Source organism: Zootoca vivipara, chromosome 6 (genome assembly GCF_963506605.1).
Source record: "Zootoca vivipara chromosome 6, rZooViv1.1, whole genome shotgun sequence".
In the NCBI taxonomy this organism is placed as follows: Eukaryota; Metazoa; Chordata; class Lepidosauria; order Squamata; family Lacertidae; genus Zootoca; species Zootoca vivipara.
The window spans coordinates 15,962,271-15,989,644 of record NC_083281.1 but is presented as its reverse complement, the minus strand read 5'-3'; the positions used below and the strand labels follow the sequence as shown (position 1 = coordinate 15,989,644).

Below are 27,374 nucleotides of genomic sequence, written 5' to 3'. Positions count from 1 at the left end.
GAAACAAACCACCGCTACGCAAGACTCTTCCGCCCCACAGCTGCTCTTCCCAGCCCCATCCGGAGGGAAAAACCTGTTCTTATTTTTCTCAGCCCACACCCAGTTCCAGAGAGCCGGGCAAGTTAGCATATTAATCTGTGTTGCCAAACCCACATGGATTTGCCACGGGAGAGAGGGCAAAGTCTTTGGCCTTTCACTTGGCAAAAATACCCAAACCAATTTGATAAAGTGGAAGAAATAGATTGATCCCCTGCCTGCGTCTGATATATATATATCTGCTCAAGAACCATCACCTTCTAGGAACGGCCAGCTGCCCAGCTTGTTTCCGGCTGAGAAACGCCATGAAGGGACAGGAGGCGGCACCTTCCAGCGATGGCACCTAAACTCTTGGCTGCTTTCCATCCAAAGGAAGTGGCATAACTGGTGGCAACTTGCTGTGACTTTTTTTTTTTGCAAAGCATATTGAGGATAGAATCGTTTGCATCACCTACAGCACTGGGATTTTGACAGCAGATGAATCTCATGGGGTGTCCAGAGCACAGTTGAGTCCTGTTGTGTTGGATGGGTAAGGCTCGATAATGTGGACAAAGTCCTTGTTTTGGTCAGGGCGACCGCTTGTGCCCTGGGCTCTCATGGCTGATAAAAACTAGCAGGGAGGGGACAGCTGGCTAGGCCAGGGAGGTGATGAATGTTTATCAGCTCCATCTGGTACGCAGGCTGAGACCCTACCTGCCCGCGGACTGTCTCGCCAGAGTGGTGCATGCTCTAGTTATCTCCCGCTTGGACTACTGTAATGCACTCTACGTGGGGCTCCCTTTGAAGGTGACCCGGAAACTACAACTAATCCAGAATGCGGCAGCTAGACTGGTGACTGGGAGCGGCCGCCGAGACCACATAACACCAGTCCTGAAAGACATACATTGGCTCCCAGTACGTTTCCGAGCACAGTTCAAAGTGATGGTGCTGACCTTTAAAGCCCTAAATGGCCTCGGTCCAGTATACTTGAAGGAGCGTCTCCACCCCCATCGCTCTGCCCGGACACTGAGGTCCAGTGCCGAGGGCCTTCTGGCGGTTCCCTCACTACGAGAAGCCAAGTTACAGGGAACCAGGCAGAGGGCCTTCTCAGTAGTGGCACCCACCCTGTGGAATGCCCTCCTACCAGAGGTCAAAGAGAATAACCATTACCAGACCTTTACAAGGCATCTACCGTGTTTCTCATATTATAAGACATGTCTTATATTTATTTTTTCCTCAAAAAAACACACTGTGGCTTATTTTCAAGGGATGTCTTATTTTTTTCCTCCTCCTGCCGCGGCCGGCATTGCTGCTGCACCTATCACTATGTCTTATTTTCGGGGTATGGCTTATATTCCTTGAATGCTTAAAAATCCTGCTATGGCTTATTTTATGGGTATGTCTTAAAATATGAGAAACAGGGTATTTTGTTAGAAGCCGCCCAGAGTGGCTGGGGGAACCTGGCCAGACGGGCGGGGTATAAATAATAAATTATTATTATTATTATTATTATTATTATTATTATTCCTGGTGGTCCCTGCCTGCTTGAAGGAGGCAGAGGGGGGTAAGACCACTTCTCAAGAACTGCCCTTCCAGATTTAGAAAATCTAAATTACTACTGGCCAATAGCTAATCCAGGGGTCCCCAGACTACGGCCCCCGGGCCGGATGCGGCCCAATTGGCCTCCCAATCCGGCCCGCGACGACCCCCGGCGTGCGGCGGCGATCTTCAAAATCGCAAAAAAAATGCTTTGCGCGCATGCGTATGGGCCTCTCCCGACCCAGAAGAGGTCATTTCCGGTGCACTTCCGGGTGGGGGGAGGCCCATACGCATGTGCACAAGCGATTTTCGACGATTTTTTTACGACTGCGTGCGTGTGCGCATGCGCACGGGCACGCACTCCCCCGCCCTCCGGCCCGCTGCGCGCGCACTCCCCTGCCCTCCGGCCCGAAGCCCGGTAAGTCTGGGGACCCCTGAGCTAATATCCCCTTCTTGGGCAAGGTTCTTAAGCGGGTGCTTGTGGTCCAGATCCAGGCACTCTCGGAGGAAACTGATTTTCTAGATCCATTTCAGTCAGGGTTTAGGCCCAGTTTTGGCACAGAAACTGCCTTGGTTGCCCTCTGTCGGGAGAGAGGCAGGGGAAATGTGTCCCTGTTACCGTAATTCTCAACTTCTCAGTAGCTTTTGATACCATCGACCATGGTATCTTTCTGGAGCGGCCGTCCAAGTTAGGGGTGGGTGGCACTACTTTCAGGTGGTTCCGGTTCTACTGGGATGGTCATTTCCAGAGAGTGAGGCACAAGGAGTGCTCTTCAGCCCCATGGAGTCTTCAATGTGGGGTTCCTCAGGGTTCAATTTTGTCCCCCAGGCTGTTTAAATGAAGCTGCTGGGTGGGGTTATCTGGAGGTTTGGGGAATGCTGTCAGCAATATGCTGATGACACTCAGCTCTATTCTCCTTTACATCTGTAGGTGAGGCAGTGGAAGTGCTGGACCAGTGTCTTGCCTCGGTAATGGACTGGATGAGAGCCAACAAAGTGAAGCTCAATCCAGATAAGACGGAGGCACTGTTAGTGAAGAAGTGTGCGCACACGAAAGCTCATAACTATGACAAACTTAGTTGGTCTCTAAGGTGCTACTGGAAAGATTTTTTTTATTTTGTTTTGACTACGTCAGACCAACACGGCTACCTACCTGTAACTAGAAAATAATAATTGTTATTCATTTCATGTCTAAGGATGCACAGACAGCAATCTTAAGTGTACTTCCTCGTGGATCTGTGGGAGTTCTTGCTACCTATTCATTCTCTTTGCTTCTCACCTGCCTTCTCATCACGCAAGGACCGGGCACATCAAATACGAAATCTAAAACAGGGATTGGGAACCTCTTGCAGCCCGAGGGCCACATTCCCTCCTGGGCAATGTTCTGGGGGCCGCATGCCAACACTGGGCAGGGCCAGAGGCAAAAAGAGGGCGAGGCACTGAATTTCACTTTGGCATTGTAGGCCAGTTTCGACACAGGCTCTCTCTGTCTTCCAGTCAAGCGAGCAGGAGATAGATTCAGAGTTGAAGGACACTTCCCAACCAGGGAAGAATACTCAAGGAGGGTGAAAATTAGTGTCATTGGCCTGGGAAGAACCCCGTGGGCCACATTTGCCCATAATCCAAGCCTGATCTATCTTCTTCTTCATCATTATTATTAGTGCTATTTTTCTAGAAAAAGATGCTCGCCATGAACTTCTTCCTTGTTCTCTTAGAATGGCAATGGCACCCACATGAGAGTTGCCGGAGCCAAGTTCCAGTGAGTTCTAGCTGAAAAAAACCCTGATTCTTCTTATTATTAATAATAATAATAATAATTTAAAAATTTGCATACCGCCCTTCGTCTGTAGATCTCAGACCTGAAGCATTAAAACTGTCAAAACAATATTAACTGCTCCTTCTCACCCTGAACCAATTAATAGCTTAAAGCATCGGGCTCTGCATCATTAAAAGCCTGGAGGAAGAGGCAAGTTTTCACCAACTAAGGAGAGTCGGTGCTACGTGGCTTTTCCAGCAACCACGGAGCCACCACCATGAAGGCCCTTTAATGAGTGATGGATATTCATGCCTTACTTGGTGGTGGAATAACAAGCAAGGCTTTCGTGGCAGATCTTGATGGCAAGGTAGGAAGATGCCTCCTCGGCAATTAAGTCTTTAGCCCTTCAGGAACGCTGACATTAAAACCAGGAGCCCTGCTGAATGGAGAGTAGGCCAGGAGGCCATGCAAGCTGACCCTTGTCCACAGACCCACCACTAAGGGGGCTGGCACTTAACCCTGTGCCGCATCTACTCAGTTTCTGCACATCAAGCTGCAGGCTTAGCTTTCGTTTCTACTAGTTGCCGCAAAACTGAATTTCTGTGTGGGACTGTGAGAAATGGACTCAGGACTGGGTGGACCCCCTTTGGCCTGGTCCATTAGGAGTCCCCTGACGTTCTTAGCTAGCCATGCATTATAGAAACCCCAGAATCAAAGAGTAGGAAGGGACCACGAGGGTCATCTAGTCCAACCCCTGCAATGCAGGAATCTTTTTTGCCCAGCGTGGGGGCTCGAACCCACAACCCTGAAATTAAGAGTCTCATGCTCTACAACTGAGCTATCCTGCAGATCCTGGCATTACAGTCCGAGTGTGAGGCCATGTGACCAGGAGAAGGGAAGGGTGACATTGAGGTTATCGGCAGAGGAGGAACCAGTTTCAACAGCACCGGGAGGGAAGGAGATTCCTTTTTTGGAACTCGCAGGGCCAGGAATGCATGAGCCTATCTGCCTAAAAGCCTCAGCTCTTTTGAGCTCAGCCTTCACCAACCTGGGTCAGCGAAGGCTATCATAAGAACAACAGAACAGCCTGCCGGATCAGGAGGACAGAGGCCCATCGAGTCCAGCATCCTGTCCCCCCAGTGGCCCACCAGATGCCCCAAAGGAAACCCTTAAGCGGCACCTGGGCACAGGACCCCTCTCCTCCTCCATAAATCTGTCTAGTCCTCTTTTAAAGCCATCCAGGTTGGCGGCCATCACTACCTCCTATGGCAGAGAGTTCCACAGTTTAACCACGTGACAAAGTCATTATCCTTCCTCTGTCCTGAATCTTCCAACGTTCCGCTTCATTGGAGGAACACGGGTTCTAGTGTTATGAGAGAGGGGGGAAATCCTCTCTGCCCACTTTCCCCAGGCCACGCATTATTTTATAATCCAGAGGTACCTCAGGTTAAGTACTTAATTGGTTCGGAAGTCCGTACTTAAACTGAAGCATACTTAAACTGAAGCGAACTTTCCCATTGAAAGTAATGGAAAGTGGATTAATCCGTTCCAGACGATGAAAAACACCCCCTAAAACAGCAATTTAACACAAATTTTACTGTCGTGAGACCATTGATCCATAAAATGAAGGCAATAATCAACGTACTGTACTATAAAATAAATAAGACAGTAATTGTAGATAATAAAAAATAAAATTATTACAGTGGTACCTTGGGTTAAGTACTTAATTGGTTCCGGGGTGCCGTTCGCACCCCGAAAAGTACCGGTACTTAATCTGAGTGCCAATAGCACGCATGCGCAAAGCGCCGATAGAGCACTTCTGCGCATGCGCAAAGCGTGCAGATCGCTTCTGCGCATGTGCGCGCTGCGGAGTACTTAAACTGAAAGTACTCAAACCAAAGCGTACTGAAACCGAGGTATGACTGTAAACTTCTATTGTATTCTCTAAACCAGAGAGTCCAAAGCGCTGCAACCCTCCTAGAGGGAGTCTCTCCATCTCCCTCATTGTTTTGGTTGCTCCATCCTCCTATACGTTGAATCACACACATCCAAAATAAAGGCATATTTCCTCCACTCTGTTCCACCCTGCCTCCCTTTTCCTCTGAGGAACCCCTTGCGCTGCTTACAGGTGGTCAACCCCACACTTTTTTTAGGGTGTGTGAGAGAGGGAGGGGCAGGGACCCCGCACGCTGGGTAAAGCGCCATTAACTTGGGTCATGATAACCTAAGGCAGATTCAGGCATGCCCATCCTTTACACATCAGGATTATCCCAATTATTGCACAATGCCTTAGCCACTGGAAGCTTTCCTCACGTGGCACAGCGCCACCAGAGGCAGCTGGGCACAGGCCCAAGAGAACGTGCTGGCGGCCACACCCTCTGCCTGGGCAGCTGCCCACATCAAGCCTCCAGAGTGAAACCGCAGCCGTACCTTCTCACAGAGCAAAGAAATTGCGGCATAATTTTAGCTGCCGGTGTTTGTAATTTGCCGTCGGGATTCCTGCATCACAGCGGGTTGGGCTGGATGACCCTCGACATCCCTTCCTACCCTGCTTATTCCATGTATCACTCGCCGAAGCTTCTGTGACCACGACACAATATTCAAGCGGCCTGTTTTGTGCTCCTACGACACACACACACAGAGTTGTGCCGCTCGCAGGGCACTCGAGGGCAGGCACCCTCGCCAAAGCCCCATCGGGAGAGCAGTGGTGGCTGCTGGTGACCAGTGCAAGTGGCAGGGCAGCACCTGAACATAGAGTTGCCTTATGCAGAGTCCGGCCCTTGGCCCATAAAACTCAGTATCGCCTACACTGACTGGCAGCAGCTCTCCGGGATCTCAAGCAGAGAGCATCGCCCAGCCCTACCTAGGGATGCCACCGTCTGGGATTGAACCCGGGACACCGTTCTGCATGCCAAGCAGCCTCTCCACCGCTGACCTCCCCCCCCCCCCATGTACCAGCCGCCACAGATGGAATTTGCAAACTCAGAAGGGAAAAGAAACCCGAGAGGCTTTTGGCAAATATATTTTTGCAAAACAATCATAATAAATAAATCTCTCTTTTTTTGGCCGCACGGGGGGGGGGCGTTCTCTCTTCCAAGTCAAATTCCAGAGCGGCCCCTCCCTCCCCGCTGCCCTCCAGCCTTTCGTGGAAGGGGGTGTGTGTGAGTGAGGCTGCCTCCCTCCCTGCTTGGCTCTGCCGCGGTGAATAATCGCACCCAAAATGTCTGCAGCGAAGGGCGAGAGCAAGCCCGGGCGTGAATCGGATCCTCCTGCCGGCCGACCCCCCACCTCCAGCCGCGGCGGTGCCCTGGAGACAGGCGGATCCGATTCCCAGAGAGAGAGAGAGAATCAGGGAGGAGAGTAAAAGGGAGACGGAAAAGCAGGCAGCCCGTCCCCTCTAAAATGGGGCCATCGAGGTAGGACCCCCCCCCCCAAAAAAAACCACCCCGGCCGCGGCGTCAGAAACGCAGAGCAGCCGTTTCCCCCGTAGAGGTCGGAGGCGGGTTGGACGGCTTTGGGGAGGGGGGGAGAAGGAGCCCCGACCCTCATTCCTCCGCCCAGTCCCCGCCTGAAGGGAGAAAGGAAAGTTTGGGAAAGTTTGGGGGGGGGTGAAGGACCCCCAACCCCAACCCTTGGCCGCCCCCACCTCCAGGAGGCTTTTCGACGCCGGCTGGGCGCTTAGAGGGAAAAGTTTGCCAAAGTTTGGCCAAGACGCTCCCTCCCCTCGCCCTCCGCAGACCGACCTGGGGCTTCAGGCGCTGCTCGCGCTTCTCCCGGGGAGCTCCGGCCACCGCCGTCGGGGCTCTTCCTGGGACTGATCCGCCGCCGCCGCCACCACACCGAGCGCCCCACGCCTCTTTCCCGGGAACAGGTCGGCGGCTCCCTGCCCGCTGCCTCCGCCCACCGCGGCTTCCCTTGGCCGTCCAACAGGTAGGACAGCTCCGGAGCGGCTCCTGCTGCATTCTGGGATTGGTAGTCCTGCCCTGAGCCGGATTAGGGCCGTTCACACACACAGGGTCCCGCGACGGGGCGGGGCGGGATCCGATTCGAGGCCCGGCGCCCTGGGGGACCAACACTGCAGGGAGGCCTCTGAGCATGAGCCGAGTGCCCAAGCTGTTCCCGCAAGCCCTTCCCCTCTTTTTTCTTCTTGGTGGGTGGGTGGGGGGGTGGGGTGGGTCTGAAGTCGCTCCGGCTGCTGGACTGTCGGGGGTGGTGGTGGAGGGCGCTTATTTTAAGGTGTGGATACGGGGGGGGGTACAACGCGCCCCCCTTGGGAAACTCTGCGCCTTCCTGCTTTAAATTGCATTCCCTGTCATTTTTTATCATTCTGATTCGCCCTGGATTCCCTTGAGGGAGGGAGGGGGGCAAAAGTCCTTTGCCCATGCTCAGGGGCTACATCACTGTTTCTTATTAGCTGGCACATGGAGGGCAGGCGGGGTGAGGGAGTCCTACGGCCAGCTAAAACAACCGAGGAGAGGATCAGGAAAGAGAAAAGGTCCCGGGGCTCTTGACTGCAGCGCACCTGGGACTTCTCCAGCTGGAGGTGGGAGAAGACTACAACTCCCATCAGCCCCCGCGCCCGCCGGGTGACACATGGCTTTGGAATGCTAGCCGCCAGCCTTTCTCTCGGGCTCCGGAGCCGGGAGTCGCCCTCAGGAGTCAGCAGCGCCTCTCCCCGAAAGCAGAAAAGTAGCAGTAAAGCCAGGAGCGGTTCCTGCCCTTGCCAGCTTGGCATTTCTCTCCCCTGCTGAAGATTAAGAAGTCCATCACCAGATTCCCTTGAGGGCTTCCTCTCCACCTTGGAAAAACTCCATCCTTAATAAGAGGGTGGCTGACTTAGAATCATAGAGTTGGAAGGGACCAGCCTGGGTCATCTAGTCCAACCCCCTGCAATGCAGAAATCACTGCTGAAGAATCCCTGGCAGATGGCCACCCAATCTCTGCTTTAAAACCACCAAGGGAGTGAGTGCCAGTGCTGAATGACTCTTACCATCAGAAAGTTCTTCCTAATGTTTAGTCGGAATTTCCTTTCTTGTAACTTGAAGCCACTGATTCAACTCCTACCCTCCAGAGCAGGAGAAAACAGGCTTGTTCCATCTTCCATATGACAGCCCTTGAGATATCTGAAGATGGCTATCCTATCTCCTCTTTTCCAGGCTAAACATACCCAGCTCCTTCAACTGCTCCTCATAAGGCTTGGTTCCCTTGATCATCTTGGTCGCCCTCCTCTGCACACCTTCCAGCTTGTCAACATCCTTCTTAAATTGTGCTGCCCAGAACTGGAGACAGTATCCCAGATGTGGTCTGGCGGCCAAGGCAGAATAGAGTGATACTATGACTTCCCTTGATCTGGAGACTAGACTTCTGTGGATGCAGCCTAGAATAGAATTTTCTCTTTTTGCTGCTGCATCACATTGTTGACTCATGTTCAGCTTCTGGTCCACACAGACCCCTAGATCCTGTTCACATATACTGTACTGCTAGTATGCCAGGTGTCCCCCATCCTATATTTGTGCATCTGGCTCTTTCTGCCTAAGTGCAGAGCCTGACATTTGTCCCCATTGAAATTGATTTTGTTAGCTTGCACCCAGCTCTCCAATCTGTTAAGGTCGTTTTGAATTCTGATTCTGTCTTCTGTGGCCTTAGCTGCCCCTCCTAGTGTAAGGGGAGGGGAATACCCCTACTTGTGCAAGGGAGAAAAATGCATACCTGGAATAAACTCTGGCCTGTAGGACAGCTCCTCCTTCAGTGGCTGCCAACATACTTTGCATACCTCAAGGGGCCAAATCTCAAGAGGCAAGGCTTGCTGAGAATATTTGGCACAGGGTGGAGTAAATGGAGAGGCCTCTCTCATGACACTAGACCCCAGCGGAAACATCCACTGGAGGTGAACACTGGAAGATTCAGGACAGACAGCAGGAAGGACTTCTTCGCCCAGCGTGGAGCTGATAGTGATGGCAACTGCCAGATCGATAGCTGCCTACCAGTACTGTGAATCCTGCATTGTAGGGGGTTGGACTGGATGACCTTTGGGTTCCCTTCCAACTCTACAGTTGCAGGGGGTTGGACTGGATGACCTTTGGGTTCCCTTCCAGTTCTATTATTTAATCCACACAACAGCCCTGTGTTTAGTTGAGAAGGAGTGACTGACTCCAAGTGAGCTTCAGTGAGCTTCATGGCCGAGTGGAGATTTGAACCCGGCTCTCCGAGGTCCTAGTGCGACACTCTAACCACTACACCACACTGGCTCTTAATCAGGAAATTTCCCTCCACCGCACCCTCAAAAAGTGCCTGGGAACTTCTTTGAAAGCTGAATTCTCCATTTTTGTTTTTGTTTTTTAATGGCGCTTTGAAAAAAGAAAGAAAGAAAAAAGAAATCTTTAAACTGTCTATAGAAAAATGTCTGGTGACCTTTCTATTGGATGGAGTCAAAGCAAATTGCCTTTTCAGTTGAAAATGGTTCCTTGTGCCTATGTCCCATTGAAATCGAGCCTTTTAAAAGGATTTAGCTGCGGCACCAATGCTTTTTTTAAAAAATATTATTTTAAAATCCCAAAATCCAATGACGCCCACAATTTGAAACACTTGTCGGGGGGAAAAGGGGGGAAATATCTGTTTACAAATAAGAATACTCATGTGCATTTTTGTAAAGCAAACACCAGCAGGGCGAGAATTTATTTGGCCATAATTGGGGAGAGGCAAATGAATCACCATCAGACTCTTGTAAATTTAACAGCCCCAAAGAGGAAACAGATAAAACACACCTTTACAACCATCTCACTCAATCAGAACATAAAAAGCCACATGTCTGAAACCACAAAAGCAACCACTGTGTTACAGATCTTTCCCTCAGACACAGATAAAAAATTTAATAGTGGTTTGATCGCCAGAATTTATGTAGAACCAGGAAGGAAGTGAGCACCTGTCTCATTCTGCCTTCTTAATCTGATTCCCACCTCCCAATAAAAATTGAAAGACACAAGACACAATCACAGACCCTATCAATTTGTTTAAGCTCTGCAGTCATAAGAACCTGGTTTCCCAGGTCCTAGTCTGACCACTAAATCACACTGTCTCTTTATCAGAAAAGGCCCCCACCCCACCCCTCGAAAAGTGCCTGGGAACTTTTTCACTTTACAATTAAGAATATTTGTGTGCATTTTTGTAATGCAAACACTGGCAGGGAGAGAATTTATTTGGCCATAATTGGGGCGAGGGGAATGAATCACAGTCAGACTCTTGTAGATTTAACAGCCCAGAAAAGGAAGCAGATAAAACTCACCTTTACAACCAGCTCACTCGATTGGAACATCAAAACCACACGTCTGAAACCACAAAATCTATCACTTTGTGACATATATTTCCCGTAGACATGAATATAATTTTTGCAAGTGGTTTGATCTCCAGGATTTCCATAGCGCCAGAAAGGAAGTGAACATCCCAGTTTCGTTTGACTTCCTTAATCTATTTCCCACCTCCCAAAAAAGGTTGAAAGACACAGCACACACAAACCCTATCAGTTTGTTTAAGCTCTGTAGTCGTAAGGCCATAAGATCAGGCCAGCATCCTGTTCTCCCAGTGGCCAAATACCTCTAGGAACCCAGGTAGACTGCCTCTGGACCTGGAGGCTCCATAAGAAGAGCCTGCTGGACCAGGCCAATGGCCAATCTAGTCCAGCATCCTGTTCTCACAGTGGCCGATAAGGTGCTCCAATGGGAGGCTCACAAGCAGGATCTGAGCACAAGAACGCTCTTCCCTCCTTGTATTCAAAAGCATTAATGCCTCCGTCTGTAGAGGCGGAGCATAACCATTGCGGCTCTTAACCACTGATAGTCATGGGTAAGTCTTATCCTCTGTAATGCACCAATACCAAATGAAATCAAACCACCACACAGAACTTGCAGGTGGTAGATCTGTTCTTAGCCATCCACAGAGCATGCATGCAAATATATAATCCTTTCTTTCATCCGTGCAGGTGGGTGTGTCTTTTAAAGTGGTTTGTGGCCATAATAACCAAAAGGGTACCAGTGCCACACCTAGGTTAACTGTCGACTTTCCTTCTACACTTCAGGATCTCCTGCCGCAGGATTCCTACACTCTACGGGCCTAGTTTTAAAAAGTGGTATTCTCTTCACCAGAGCATCCCTGACAGCAGAATTAAGGAAAGCAACAGCTCCATCTGTTGGTGCTTAAAAGAAACACGCAGCAGACTTCAATGCAGTTCAGCGCTGTACAACTAATTCCAAGGCACTTCAAAAGGCAGGCTTCTCAGCAGTCCAGAAGGAAAGGCCCTGCAGTGTTTCGTCGAGGAAATGAAGGAGGCATGAATGGCTTCATAAGCCAGTGGCTAAAAAGAAATATAAATGATGTGGGCTTCAATGTCCTTCAAGTAATTCTAATGAACTTGGAAGGCTGACTTGCAAGATGAGAGGCTAATGAAGATATAAACTGAAATATATGGTATAATAATAGTGGAAAGAGTGTCATTGAACATGTGCAGAGTGCCTTTCCCTCTCCACCACTGAGTAGCCAAAGCTTACTCTCACTTATCTGGGGTTTGAAGTGCCTTGATTTCGGTCAGCGCATATAACATCTCCTGTTTTCAGAAATAAGCACTGGGTTGTCCCTGATGGCGGGGCATAGATAAAACCACAACATTTGCATCTTCTTTTGTGCTAGGAGCGCACGGAAGCCAATGCAACATCATTTGGGTGGACACAAAACACTCACTTCCACACATACAGCCACACGCAAGATGCACACCTGGACCAGACATGTGTTTCGGACTTAAGAATGATGCGTCATAAATAAGAGAGGGAGGAGGGAGGCAATGGTGGGGTGGGGGGGCAGGAATGCTTTGCAAAAGGCCCCTTTTCCTGCAGAAACAGAACATGCCTTGTTGGGTCATCAGAAGAAGGAGGAAACGCATAGGCATGCCACAGTCCAGCCACCCCAACCTGGCGCTCTCTGGGTGTTTTGGAGTTCCAAGTTCAAAACAGCTGGCGGGGACCAGATATGGGAAGTCTGTAATACATAACTGGGGACCAGTCAGTGGACGTCTCTCCCACCCCTCTGCATATGGAGGGTCCCCCGATCCCATCAGTGTCAAGAAAAGGGCAGCCCCTGCCCCCCAGAGGGCACCCCACAGACTGGGCTTTGCAGGGGATTCTCTGTCCACTGTCCTTGCATGGGCAGCTGGGAGAGAAGCAGCCCTGCCTGCGCCCGGACTTCAGAGGGGAACATCTCTCTCGGACAGGGGTGAACTCTTGGCTTCTTCTTGGTCTCTGTGCTGGGCCTCCGGCCTCCCTGCGCCGGGGAGTTTGCAGCTGTTGAAATAAAACCACATGCAACAGGTTTGGGGGGTGACGCTGGAGAGGTCTGATGAAGGTGCCAATCCCCACCAGACCTGCTGACTTTCCAGAATTCTGCACTGCAGGAGAGGAGAATTGGGCAGAGCCTGGCTAGAGAACAGGCGCAGGATTTCAGCCAGGGGTCCTTTCTGCTCCCCACCCTGGAGATGCCGGGGAAAGAACCTGGGACCTTCTGCATGCAAAGTAGGTGCTCTGTCACTGAGCTAGGGCCCTCTGCTTAAAGAACAAAGCGAGATTCTAGTCCTCATGATTAATGAAGGGCTGATTTAAATAGGTGGTGTCCCTTATGCCAGGGCTAAAGCCACAGCGGCACCTACAGGCAGCTCAGGACATTGCTAATCCTATCGTAACATTGCCCTCTCTCCCTCCATCCCTCCTGAAGCCAGAGAGGAGTTATGCTCTGGCCCCACCCACCCACCAGCGAACTAAGGGGTGCTGGTTGGGTGTGAAATATGCACGTAAAAGCATGGTGCCCCTCCAGATCAGACTGCACTGCTCTGAGTATGTAACTTCAAGCATTGGCAACTGAGCTCGCTACTTTTCCTCTGCCCTCCCCATTCCTATTTCCTCTTGCGTCTTTTAGATCGAGAGCCTGCAGGCAAGGCTTGCCTGACCTTTCAATCTCCTAGGACATCTGAGAAGCTTTACAAGTATTGAATAATGTTATGAAACCACTTGGGTCAGAGCGTTGGTCCATCTAACCATGTTGTCTACTCTGACTGGCAGCTGCTCTCGGTCTTGCCCATCATATTCTCCCAATGGACCTTTATCTTTATTTTGGAGATGCTAGGCTTTTGCATTAAACGTAGGGAATCTCTTCCCCTTCCCCCCCCCCCATGAGCTAAGGCCTCTTTCCTATTGTTGCCCACTGCCATGCATTAACCGTGTACCTACAGTGGTGTGAGAGGCGTCAGGCTTGGCTCCCGGGGTCTCCTCTTGGCCCCAATCCGGTGGCTCCTGGGGAAAGGAGAGACAGGTAAATCTAGCGACCCAGCTGTTTATAAGGAGGCACCTACAGAGATGGGGAAACTGGGGTTGTCCCTGATAAATTGGGAGCACCGAGCTGTCTCTATGGAGCAATAAAGGCAGCTTCACCCCCACCCCAGTGATTCATGCATCTGATTCATCAAGACTGGATTACTGCAGGGCACTCTAACACGGGGTTTCCCTTGCAACTGATCCAGAAGCTGCAGCACAATTGCTGGGAGGATCAGTGCTGGATTTCCATATAGAATCATAGAATCATAGAGTTGGAAGAGACCACAAGGGCCATCCAGTCCAACCCCCTGCCAAGCAGGAAACACCATCAAAGCATGTCAAGCCTCTGCTTAAAGACCTCCAAAGAAGGAGACTCCACCATACTCCTTGGTAGGTAGCAAATTCCACTGCTGAACAGCTCTTACTGTCAGGAAGTTCTTCCTAATGTTCTATGTTGCCAAGGTGGAATCTTTTTTCTTGAAGTTTGAATCCATTGCTCCGTGTCCGCTTCTCTGGAGCAGCAGAAAACAATCTTTCTCCCTCCTCCATATGACATCCTTTCATATATTTGAACATGGCTATCATATCACCCCTTAACCTTCTCTTCTTGTTTATAAGCTAAACAAGCTATAGCTTTGGGCCCCACTCTCTTGGGGGCCCCTAAAAAAATTAAAGGAAAAAACCCCACTGGGTGTACATTTCCAAATGTGTAGGCTTATATGATGTAAGTCATGGGCCCCGCCTGCTAGCCTGCTCCCTGAAATATCACTGGTTTGCTCCTTTCTATATATAGGGTGCTGACATTCTGCTTGGCCTGGTTGCACAGCAACATGTGCAAATGGCTTGAGTTACCTATTAGGTCCATAAATGTCATTATGGCATATATTCAACACAAAAAAACAGTGACAATTTGTTGTTGACAAAGGACAGCTGGACCTTCAGGAGCTGAGGGCCTCATCAAACCTAAATCCGGCCCCGGGCAGGAAGCTAGCTTTGGCAACATAGAACACCTGTGCTCAGAGATCTGCTCTGCTTCCCAATGTGCTACCGGTACCTGGCCACATCCAAGGTGCTGCTATTAATATATAAAGCCCTGAACAATTTGGGACCAGTTCACCTGTGAGATCACCGGACACCCCATGTACCTCCCCCTCAACCTCTTCGATCTCTGGAAGTGGCCCTGTTCCAGCTGCCACATAAAACCCCGTTCCACATTTGTAAGAAGTCAATATTTTAGTGTGGCAGCACCTGCACTCTGGCTATTGACACCAGGCAGGTAGATGTTGATGCATGTTTTGATTGTTTGTTTTATCTTTTGAATGTTTTAAAGAGTTTTCATGATTAGTTCTACTGTTCTATTCTCTTTGTAAACTGCCTTTTCTTTTCTTTTTTACAATCAAGTGGTGTCTTAATCTCATGAAATAATTAAATACATCCCTTTACCACTTACCTCTCGCCTTTCAAACGTTTCCGCCGAGGCCTGGAAAAAGAGGAAAACATAGATTTACACTCTAGGTAACAAGCGGATTGGTTAAAGTTGATCTGGTGTGTGTGCCTCCCATAGAAAAAGCACCCAGCCTGGCATCCTGTTTTCAAAGTGGCCAAAGAACCTAGGAATGTGGATAGACTGCCACTGGAGCTGGAGGTTCCACAAGAACCGAAGAAGAGCGCAGCTGTTGGATCAGCCCAATTGCCCATCTAGTCCAGCATCCTGTTTTCACAGTGGCCATCCAGATGCCTGTGGGAAACCGGTAAGCAGGATCCGAGCGTGAGAACCTTCTCTCCTCCTGCGGTTCCCAGCAACTGGTATTCTAAAGCATTGCTGCCTCCGACTGTGGAGGCAGAACACAGCCATCCTAGCTAGGAGCCATCAATAGTCCTCTCCTCCTCCATGATTTTGTCTCTTCCTCTTTTAAAGCCACCCCAAGTGGGCGGCCATCCCCGCTTCCTGTAGCAGTGAGTTCCATAGTTTAACTCTGTGCTGTGTGAATAAGTTCCTTTCCTATATCTGTCCTGAATTTCCCAACATTCAGCTTCGTTGGAGTCCACAAGTTCTAGTGTCATGAGAGAGGGAGAAAAACTTCCCAATCTCCGCTTTCTCCATGCCAGTCATGATTTTATAAACTTTGGCCATACCGCTTCTTCCTCTCCTTTTCCCTGAACTAAAGAATCCCAAACGCACACTTTCTAAAATTCAGGGAATGGGTGGATATGGGAGACAGAGAGGGGAAACACTCTGTACGTGCTCAGGGGAACTTTTACAAGTGCACCATACATGACAGTATAGGGTGGAGCTGTGGTTTGGAAAATAGGTTCTGGGGTGCAGCGAGAATGAGCTGTGGCATGACAGAGAACCCTTTATGCCCCTCCGCCCCCTGACACCCAGCTGCAGACCCTCCCTGCCAAACCTCCCCTCTCTTGCACCCCCCTGCAGGCCACGCTGGCTCCTGCTTGGCCTTCGTCTCACCTGCAAGAGCAGCGGGTGTGCTCCACAAACTTCATTTCTTCCTGCTGACTCGTGGCCAGGATGGGGCTCACTCGGACCACCTGCCAAGGGGGAAAGGAGACATGTCACCTTCCACCAGCTGCACCAGCTCCATCTCCCGTCCTCCCCGGGCACTTGCCCCACTAGATGGCGGAGACAGTGTGCTGGGGCAGATTGAACTGCGGGTCTCATTCAGCCAGACATACCCTCACATGCCCAAATCCGGGGTCAGCTCCAATGTTAGTCATACGGATTCAACCCACACTGGCATCCATCATGGAATCACAGAGTTGGAAGAGGCACCCGAGGGTCATCTAGTCCAACCCCCTGCAATGCAGGAATCTCAACTAAAGCATTCATGACTGATGGCCACCCAACCTCTGCTTAAAAACCTCCAGTCAAGGAGAATCCAACACCTTCCAAGGTGTTGAACAGCTCTTTACCATCTTACCTAAGGTTTAGTCAGAATCTCCTTTCTTGTACCTTGAAGCTATGGGTTCGAGTCCTACACTCCAGAGCAGGAGAAAACAAGCTAGTTCCTTCTTCCATGGGACAGCCCTTCAGATATGTGAAGATGGCCATCCTATCACCTTTCAGTCTCCTCTTTTCAAGGCTCAGCTACCTCAACCGCCATGAGTTCTTTAGTTGTGATTCCTGCATTGATTCCTGCTACATGACCCCTGGGGGGGGGGTCCCTTCCAACCCTACAGTACTATGTAAAATGTAATTATCTTTATTACAGTCAAAGACCAGAAGACAATTTGTGACAAATATTGTTGATTGGGTTAAAAGAAGAATATGATAAAAAATTACAGTCCAATTCACAGAATTGATGCAACCATTTAAATTTGAATTTAAATTGGGATTAGTCCTTTTAAAATTTTATAATTTAAATTATTGAATCTCAGCTATGTATTATCATTCCTTCACGGGTTAGAATTCAAACTCCTTCGCTGGTCATTGCTGACGCCATTACTCTTCTAACTCTTGTCGCAATGAGACAGAACTTCGCAACGGGCCTGGTGATCTCGAAATCTTTGTCCGCTAGGAAATGTCTGGTGTGAACCTCGTCTGTGCTGGCGGGTAGTTTTCTCAGTATCGGTTCGATCAGCTCTTTCCTTGAGTCACGATACAGATGGCAGAATAAAAGCACGTGGCCAATGGATTCAATCTTGTTACTATGGCCCCCAGAAAACGAAGTCATTGCACCCTTAACCTCAAGGACTTCCGCCAATAAGATCTGTAAAATCGGAGGATTGCATCTGGCACAGATGGCCCACAGACAAAACCTACAGTACTATGAGCGTTAAGTGTGCCTCTGGTTTTACATGTAATTAAGCAACTGTGAGTCTGGGACACTGAGCAGACCCCAGTTGCTGCAATAAATGAAGTGAGTTTGAGGGCAACCACCAGAGCTTTGCAGAGTGATGGGAACGAAGGGCCGAAGTTGCGATTCCTGCTTTGCAGGGGGTTGAGCTTGATGGCCCTTGGGGTGTTGGATTTTGTTTTGAATAGTCATTACTTTCATGCCGGTCTAATGTAAACACTGTCTGTTTAAGAGAAACAGGTGCAAGCGTTTCTCTTAATTGCTCACAGGCGTGGGCTCTGTTTTTTGTAGATAAGGCTCTGCCAGAAAGCCTTCTGCATCTCTCTTTGTTAGATCTTGCAGTTTGATGCATTTCGTTATGGGTCACTCTCTGTTCGTTCTTAGTTTAAGAGATTCCTTTAGTTAAACCTTAGTATAATTACTTTGTTTGCTGATAGTTATCGGGTAGTTAAATGAGAGTTTTGTGGGAGGTTTTTGTGGGAGGTTTTGGATGTGGGAGAAAGTATTTTTAGTTTAAAGCCTTTAGAGACAGTTTGTTCTTCAGTTGAAGAAACCCATCAGTTTGTTTTTCATCTGTATGCTTTGACAAGCATACAGCTAGTAAGGGGTTTCACACAAGGGAGATAATACCCTACACTCTTGGTGGTGTTTTGCTTAGCCAGGTCAACTTCTAACTGCGCATACTCTGCGTGAAGCATATTTTAAGGGGCCACTGGAAACAGGGTGATTTGTGTACCCAGTTATTCCCAATATTATTATTTTACTTGATATATTACATTCCAATAGGTTATGGGCCCAGCAGGCTGGTTTTGGGACCTGCATTTATAGAAGTTTGTAGCTAAGACATCCCAGAGAAAAACATAGATTATCTTCCCAAAGAGAAAGTGGAAGGCTGAGGCTGTGGCTGTGTGCATAGTAATCACTGCAGCTGTGAAAGAGCTGAAACCTGAGAAAGCCGTGGGCTATTTGGTTAGAAAGGAAGCTGCTGAAAGGCAGGGAATGCTGAGTAGTTTAAACCAGTGCTGTGAGTAAGCAGTGTGCATTCCTACCATGGCAGAGGGGGCATTTTCTCAAGGAATTCCTTTTGAGAGGCTAAATGACAAAAACTATGCACAGTGGTGCCTGAAAGCCAAAGCATATTTAAAAAGAGAAGGTCTATGGACAGTAGTTGAAAACCCAGTAAATGATGATCCCACAGAAGAGGAACTTAGGCAAGATGAGATAGCCAGTTCCACTCTCATTTTGAGTATTATGAACTCCCAACTACCACATGTTCAAAATTTAGTTACAGCAAACAAAATTTGGGTGGCATTAAGGGACATTTATGTTAGACAAACTGCTGGAAGCAGAATTGGGCTAACGCGTGTTTTGTATAACACAAAGCTTGCTCCAGGACAATGTGTGAAGGAGCATTTACTGAAGCTGACTGCACTTTTTGCAGAATTGCAGACAGTAGACGTTGAGAGAGATGATGAAAATAGAGCTTACATAACTCTTAGTTCTCTAGACTCTTCTTGGGGAAATCTTGTTCAAATACTTGAGTCTATGCCTAGGCAGGAACTCACCAAGGGGTATGTCTATGGGAGGCTTGTTACTGAACAAGAAAGACGTTCAAGACAAAAGGAAGAAGGTTCTAAAGGGGTTTGTTGTGTCACTTGTGAAGCAGAATGTTATCAGGATGTATTAAGTTTACCCAAACAAGAGAAAGATATGTGGCAAAAGGCAATGGAAAAAGAAATGAAGTCTCTTAAAGACCTTGGAGTATATTCTGTCACATCACTGCCCGAAGGCAAGGAGGCAGTAGGGTGTAGATGGGTCTATAGAGTTAAGAGGTCTGCCGCGGGAGAAGCACAATGTAAAGCACGTTTAGTGGCGAGAGGGTTTACGCAAAAACCAGGCATCCATTACACGGCTGTTTACTCTCCCACAGCTAGGAGTGATACGATGAGAATGCTGTTAGTCTATGCAGCACAAACAGGGTTAAAGGTCAACCATTTTGATGTTGACACAGCCTATTTAAATTCACCTTTGGAAGAAGAAATTTATATGCAACAACCTTTAGGGTTTAAAGAAGGAAAACTTGGACAAGTTTACCGGTTGCATAAATCCATATATGGCCTAAAACAATCGGCTAGAAACTGGAATATTTTTCTAGATAATGTGCTTACAAGCTTGGGATTTTAAAGTTGTGTGGCCGACAATTGTTTATATGTAAGAGGTTCAAATAATAAAAAAAAGAACTAGTTTTGGTTTTTGTTGATGATATGATTTACGTAGCTGAAACTGAAGCCCAAATTCAAACTTTTGCAGAACAGCTACAAGGTCACTTTAAGATTAAAAACCTAGGGGAAATACATGAGTACCTAGGAGTGCAAATCACAAGAAGTGAGGATGGAAGTTTTCTGTTAAACCAAACATGTAAAACTGAGCTACTACTACAAAGATTTAACATGTCTGAGTGTAAAAGTGTGCGGACACCTATGGAAGTAGATTTTATAAAAAGTGCTCAATCTGAAAATGATGTAAGGTTTGAAAGTCCTGAGTTATATCAGTCTGCTATAGGAAGCTTATTATATTTATCCGTGTGGAGTAGGCCGGATTTATCTTATGCAGTTGGTATACTCAGTAGATCAGTTGCTGAACCAAAGAAACATGATTGGCTTGGAGTAAAACGTATTTTCCGTTATTTAAAAGGCACCAAAGATTTTTGCCTAAAGCTATCATCTTCTGGAACTGAACTAATTAGTTGTTTTGTTGATAGTGACTGGGCAAACTTGCCAGACCGAAAATCAGTATCTGGTTTGGTCATCAAATTTGGAGACTCCTTGATAGGATTGAGTTCGAGGAAGCAGGGTCTGATAACTTTGTCTTCTACAGAAGCTGAGTTCTGTGCTCTTTCGGAATTATGCAGAGAGCTAGAATATTATATTAGTTTGGTTAATGATGTTCAAGGAACGTTTGTGTTACCCATTACGGTCTGGGAAGACTGTCAACTCTGTATATCTTTGGCCAAGACAGGAAATTTTAAATCCAGAACAAAACACGTGGATATACGTTTCCAAAATGTTTGCCAACAGTTTAAGAGAGGTCTCATTCAGTACTGTCCTACAGAAGATAATGTAGCCGGCGGTCTAACCAAGCCTCTAACTTTTCAGAAACACAGTGATTTGTGCAAGCACCTAAATATGGGAAGATATAAGTAAGATGCGAATGTTCAGTATTTAGACAATAGACCGGGAGGGGGTGTTGGATTTTGTTTTGAATAGTCATTACTTTCATGCCGGTCTAATGTAAACACTGTCTGTTTAAGAGAAACAGGTGCAAGCGTTTCTCTTAATTGCTCACAGGCGTGGGCTCTGTTTTTTGTAGATAAGGCTCTGCCAGAAAGCCTTCTGCATCTCTCTTTGTTAGATCTTGCAGTTTGATGCATTTCGTTATGGGTCACTCTCTGTTCGTTCTTAGTTTAAGAGATTCCTTTAGTTAAACCTTAGTATAATTACTTTGTTTGCTGATAGTTATCGGGTAGTTTAATGAGAGTTTTGTGGGAGGTTTTTGTGGGAGGTTTTGGATGTGGGAGAAAGTATTTTTAGTTTAAAGCCTTTAGAGACAGTTTGTTCTTCAGTTGAAGAAACCCATCAGTTTGTTTTTCATCTGTATGCTTTGACAAGCATACAGCTAGTAAGGGGTTTCACACAAGGGAGATAATACCCTACACTCTTGGTGGTGTTTTGCTTAGCCAGGTCAACTTCTAACTGTGCATACTCTGTGTGAAGCATATTTTAAGGGGCCACTGGAAACAGGGTGATTTGTGTACCCAGTTATTCCCAATATTATTATTTTACTTGATATATTACATTCCAATATGGGGGTCCCTTTGAACTCTACAATTTCGTGGTGCCTCTGTGGTTCTAAGACTCAGGGCAAGGCAGCCCTTTCCCCACAGGCGCACCTGCAAGTCGATGGTCCGGGTCTCCACGGCGCTGCACTCCAGGCTCTCGTCCCCACAGCAACCGGCACATCTCCAGAGGGGGACGCAGGGGGGCTTGAAGATGTGCTCGGTCTCATGGGGGAATTCGCTCAGGATGTCCACCAGGGTCTCACGGGCCTGGCAGTAGCTGCGTTTCCAGACCTCCTCGAAGGGCACCACTGCAGGACAATGGAGGAGAGGGGCGGTCAGATCCTCCGGCCCTTGGCACAACCCCACCCCCAGACTCTCTTTGCTGCCTGCTGTGTTGTTTTTGCTGTGTTAGCAGCACTTAAGTGACCTACCCGGGTCCAGCTGTCCTTTGTCAACAACAAATGGTCACTGTTTTTTGTGTGTTGAATATATGCTATATGGTAATTTATGGAGCTAATACAGGGGTCAGCAAACTTTTTCAGCAGGGGGCAGTCCACTGTCCCTCAGAGCTTGTCGGGGGCAGGACTATATTTTGAAGGGGGGAAATGAATGAATTCCTATGCCCCACAAATAACCCAGAGATGCATTTTAAATAAAAGGACACATTCTGGCCAAAGCATTTTGGACCAACTGACGTTTCCAGGTGGTCTTCAAGGAAAAGCTCCATGTGGAGCACATTGCAGTGATCCAGCCTGAAAGTTACCGGTGCCTGGAGGGCAGTGGCCAAGTCATCTCTGTCCGAAAGAGGCTGTAGCTGGCGAACCCTCCAGAGCTGAAACAAAACACTCCTTGCCACTGGATGCAAACTCTGCAGTTTGGAAAGTTGTGCCTTTTCCACGTGGGGAAGGCAGGGAATTTTACAGAAAGGGGAAGGTGGGGACAAGAAACTCACCTCCTGCTGGCTGCTCGGAAGTCAACACCGGCTGTAAGTGAACGGAGGACCAGTTAGAAAGGAGTACCCTTGGGTGGGGTCTGCGATAGTACACTGAGGCTCCGAGGGCCTTCTGGCAGTTCCCTCCCTGAGAGAAGTGAAGCTACAGGGAACCAGGCAGAGGGCCTTCTCGGTGATGGCACCCGCCCTGTGGAACGCCCTCCCATCAGATGTCAAGGAAATAAACAACTACAGTGGTACCTTGGTTGTCAAACGCTTTGGTACTCAAACAACTTGGAACCCAAACACTGCAAACTGTTCTGGTTTGTGAACTTTTTTCGGAAGCCAAACGTTTTGAATGTTACGCTTCCGATTTGAGTGTTACGCTGAGGTCTGTCTGTTTTTGCTATTTTGCGTTTTTGTTTTTGCTTTTGCGGCTTTTTTGTTTTGGTTTTCTGACTGTGTGAAACCCAGTTCAGCTACTAATTGATTGATTGTGTGGCTGCAGTACATTGTTTATTGTTTTCATTTCATGGATCAATGGTCTCGTTAGATAGTAAAATTCATGTTCAATTGCTCTTTTAGGGGTTTGTTTTTAAAAGTCTGGAACGGATTAATCCATTTTGCATTATTTTCTATGGGAAAGTGTACCTTGGTTTTAGAACGCTTTGGTTTTGGAATGGACTTCGGGAACAGATTAAGTTTGAGAACCAAGGTACCACTGTAAATAACTTTTAGAAGACATCTGAAGGCAGCCCTATGTAGAGAGGTTTTTTAATGTTTGATGTTTTATTGTGCTTTTAATTCTGTTGCAAGCCACCCAGAGTGGCTGGGGAAACCTAGTCAGATGGGCGGGTTATAAATTTTATTATTATTATTATTATTATTATTATTATTATTATTATTATTATTATACTGCAAGGCAGAAGCAAAGAGTTCAGCACCCCCCCCTCCACGGCAACAAGGCTGAACCCAGCTTCGTAGGAAGCTGAGTCCATTGGCTTTCAAATCTGCGAGTTGAGCCTATGAAAAGTGAAGGGCTGCTTGGAATGCAGAAGGACTCAGTTTTTATCCCTTGCAGCCTTTCTAGGTACAACTGGGAAATGCCATTTTTTCTACCTGAAACCCTGGAGGTCAAAGTGGGCTCTTTTCTTCTGGCATTGTCATCCCAGTCCGTCCCCCCAGCCACCCCCACCAGATGCTATAAAGAAGTAGCATCGCTACCATATGTGGTGGCAATGTAAAATTATTAAGGCCTGGGAAGTATCATACTGTATAAAGATATGAATAGAATGTTGAAAATGATTTTTGTTAAAACAAAACAAAACAGGAGCTATGATTTTGAAAGGTACAGGACTTAATGAATGTACTGTGCAAAAGACTTTGCTCCTGCATCTGAGAATGGATGCCAGGCCAAGACCAGCCCATCCCTTTAGTACAGGGGCCAGCAAACTTTTTCAGCAGGCGGACGGTCCACCGTCCCTCAGACCTTGGGGGGGGGCGACTATGTTTTGAAGGGAAAAAATGAATGAATTCCTATGCCCCCCCAATAACCCAGAGATGCATTTGAAATAAAAGCACACATTCTACTCATGTAAAAACACGCTGACTGTCCGCAGGCCGGATTTAGAAGGCGATTGGGCAGGATCCGGCCCCCGGGCCTGAGTTTGCCTACCCATGCTATAGAAGGAAGAAGCCACCACCAAAGAAGATGATAAAGAGGATCTGAAAAAAACAAATTAATGAACTATGCAGGACATATTAGATATTTTGAAACCCAAGAAAGAAAAGGGCATTGGTTGTTGTTGTTTTTAAAAGGGGGGGGATGTTTAATGCATACTTTGTAAGCTTTGTGTATAGGGTTTTACATTAGCTGAACTTATAAAGGTCACTTGTAGCATCATAAACAAGGTTTTAAAATTGAACTGTTAAGAATATAAGATTCTATGGACGTGCATGAATAAGTACAAAATAATGGAACCAGGAGGGGGAGTGAAGTCATTTAAGATGTATGATTTAAATTTTTGATTGTGATGTTCTTTTATGGGGTTTTTTTGTTCTTATAAAATTAATAAATTGAATCTAAAACAAAAGAAAGCAAAAAGTAGCATTACAGGGGGTGGTGGAATAGATGGCTCTTGGGGTCCCTCCCAGCTCTACAATTTTGTGCTTCTATATGATCTTGTCTGAGACTGGAAACTGGTTCTTCTGGGAGGAGGTGTTTTCTGAAACACTCAGGACACAGACTATTTTGTGGGGCTTCAAAAGATTGAGACAGATTTATGGACTTTTTGAGGAGAAGATGGAATACGATATGAGTCTTTCAAGATGGCGATTGCTTGTATTTGATTGTCGACGCGGCTGGAGAGGCGCTCCAGTCTAAGAGGGGATTTACGGGGAGGTTGGATTGGACAAAAAACCCACACAGAAGAACGATTTTGTCTCAAATCTTGTTTGCTGCTCATCTCAAAAGCTGTGATAAGAGAGGAGATAACACCTAGAGGATTTGATGGGAAAAGATCGGGAATAGAATGGACTATGAGGAAGATTTGGACATTAGAACTAGGATGGCAGGGCGAAACGTTATTTAGAACCCCCAGATTCTGAAGCATGCGAAGTCAAAAAATTGTATGATTTGGCATAATATTCGGTTTAATTGATTGTATTTTTATAAGTTGAAATAATTGATGTGTTATAATTGGTTTGTAATTGGAAAATTTAATAAAAATTGTTTACAAAAGATTGAGACAGATTCATAGTGAATTTGATTGTTATAGGTGTGACACACACACACACACACACCCAGATGATGACTCCTGCCAATGAATGGGCACCTGCTGTAATTTTCTGAGCAAGAAATTCCCTGGAAAAGGTGGATTTAAAGCAAACATAGACGATGTTGCTGAACGAACGGTTAAAAACAATGGTAAATGGAAATGTGTCGCACACAGAACGTGTCAACAGGTAGACCTTAATTCCAATCTGAAGAAGTGTGCATGCACACGAAAGCTCATACCTATGACAAACTGAGTTGGTCTCTAAGGTGCTACTGGAAGGAGTTTTGTTTGTTTGTTTCGACTACGTCAGACTAACACGGCTACCTACCTGTAACTTAATTCCAAAGCAATTCTTTTAAAACTATCTAGAAGCGGCTGTACCAGGGAAAGCCACTAGATGGCGGTCCACCGCTACAAGACAATTAAAAGTTAGCTTCAGCTCAAGGGAATCAATCGGCTGGTTTTCGGGGGCAAAAATTATTGTCTATAATCATTTTATGCATTTTATTATTCCATAAAATTTATACACCGTTTAACTGTATATTAAAAAAGAGATTTACAGCAGTTTACAAAAACAGCAACAATGAAATTAGTAATAAGAGGAACTGACAACAATAGTTTGAGTCTTTCAAAAAGTTGAACGTAACAGACTAAAAACAGATTAAAACTAGCACCAGCTTTCTAAATATCTGGGCAAACGGCGTTAATTTCCCCAATATTTCCCCCTACTTTTAACTTGGCATATTTGACTGTCGCGTAGACGATGGAGCGCATTTCGTTTTGGCTGATCCAGAGAACAGGACCCAAACCAGACAAGAAAATTCAAGCTAAACATGAGAAATACCCTCTGGACAGGACAGGCGCAGAGCTGCCCTTCGCTGGAGGCTCATAAGTAGAGGCGATAAATAAGGCAATAAAATTAATAATGTCTAATGAACACCCGCCGGGTTGATTCATCCCCATACGGAGAAGAAATACGTGCCCCTGCTGCCAAAAATCCCCCTTTGCAAGGACCACGGCGCGCTCTGCCTGGGACTGAAATAGTTTCTTGCCTCCTTCCAAACTCTCTGCTCCCCGCTCCCCTGCTCTCCCCGATCCCCAGATGCATTTTTTAAAGATGCGCAAGGCTGGATGGTTCAGGGGGATTTAACACCCGTCTCCCGCTGGCTCTGCCTGCACATGCCCACGGCAACAGCGAGGCGAGGCTTCCTGGGACATATGGCAAGACCTTCGTGCTGGAGAGAAGGTTGGTCTTTTTCTTCCCTTTTCCACTTTTTGAAGAGGGCATGCAGGAGCCCCGAGCCCTGGAAGACACCCCCGCACCTTTCCCTCCTCCTCCAGACCCCACCCGGTGCCACCCGGAGGCTCTTTTTACCTGAGCGCACAAGAGGGCGATTGCCAACAGGTACCCAGGGACTGGCATCCTCTTCGTCCTGGGTCTGCTCGGCGAGCGGGCGATGGGTGCTGGGGCAGGGAGGTCCAGGCTCGCCTAGCTCCGGAGTCAGCAGAGGAGGGCATCAGCCAAGCCGGAGGGTGCCAAGTGGGTGGCACCGACCGGGCGCTCCATGGATGGCAGGGGAAAGGGAGATCCTTCTTCTGACCCGCTTCTCCTGGAAGTTGGAAGCAAATAAGAGGATGGACGAAATGAGGGAGGGAGAGGCTGGCCAAGTGTGTGTGTGGGGGGGACAGGAAGGGGCAGAGGGAAGCGGGATCAGGGCATGTCCTGGAGAGAAGGAAAGAAAGTGGAGCTCCACCCCAGCTGTAAAAAGGAGGAGCTCTCAAAGGCAGGCTGCCACCCCCCCCCCCAAGCTCCAGCTGGAGCCTCTCCAGGGCTCTGTCTGTGCTCAGGGCACCGGGGGTGAGGCGGGGGGTGGCAAGCAGAGGTTAGGGAAGGATCCCTGCGCCCTGGCACGGGAAGCGGCGCGTGCGTGCGTCTTGGCGCACGCACACGAGGCGCTTCTGTGGCCACGCAGGTGAAAGAGTCTTGTGGCGTCTGAAAGGAGGGCGGTGGTGGTGTTGTGCATTGGTCAGAGCTTGTTGTTGTTTAGTCGTTCAGTCGGTGGCGGGATTAACCGAGGGGCGCTGGAAGTGGTGATTTAAGAACCCTGCTAAGGCGGCTTTAAACCAGACGTGTGGAAACTGGTTATCACTTCACCAAGGCGGCCACCCATTGCATTGAGAATGTGCCGAGCAGCGAGTTAGTTCCCAAATAAAGACTCTTGCTGAATATCATGACTGTCAGATTTTGAAAGGTGGGGACCGCTCGACTGAGTTCATCTGTACTGTTGGGATTAATTAAACTACATCGTTTGGAATCTGAATAAAGGTGCAATTAATCTCCCCTGCTTTGAATTTTA

General features: G+C 47.8%; 2 protein-coding genes across 3 annotated transcripts in view; both read right to left on the bottom strand.

Annotated features, from left to right (window-relative positions):
- Positions 1 to 7,405, bottom strand: part of PPP1R13L (protein phosphatase 1 regulatory subunit 13 like) — a 39,770-nt gene extending 32,365 nt beyond the window's left edge. Inside the window, exon 1 of one of the 2 annotated variants that reach the window (XM_035117668.2) lies at positions 7,054 to 7,405. The gene's annotated coding sequence lies outside the window, so the exon portion shown is untranslated. The remainder of the gene's footprint in view (positions 1 to 7,053) is intronic. The other variant, XM_060275485.1, reaches the window with a different exon arrangement.
- A 150-nt stretch (positions 7,406 to 7,555) lies between these two features.
- LOC132592279 (snake venom vascular endothelial growth factor toxin HF-like) lies at positions 7,556 to 26,708 on the bottom strand. The gene is made up of 7 exons (XM_060275484.1): positions 26,393 to 26,708; positions 22,262 to 22,292; positions 21,421 to 21,617; positions 16,127 to 16,206; positions 15,110 to 15,139; positions 13,576 to 13,638; positions 7,556 to 12,636 (listed from the first exon to the last, which is right to left on the bottom strand). The coding sequence occupies exons 1-7, from the start codon at positions 26,438 to 26,440 to the stop codon at positions 12,540 to 12,542; spliced, it is 546 nt and encodes a 181-aa protein (XP_060131467.1). The 5' UTR covers positions 26,441 to 26,708; the 3' UTR covers positions 7,556 to 12,539.
- Positions 26,709 to 27,374: the final 666 nt, after the last annotated feature.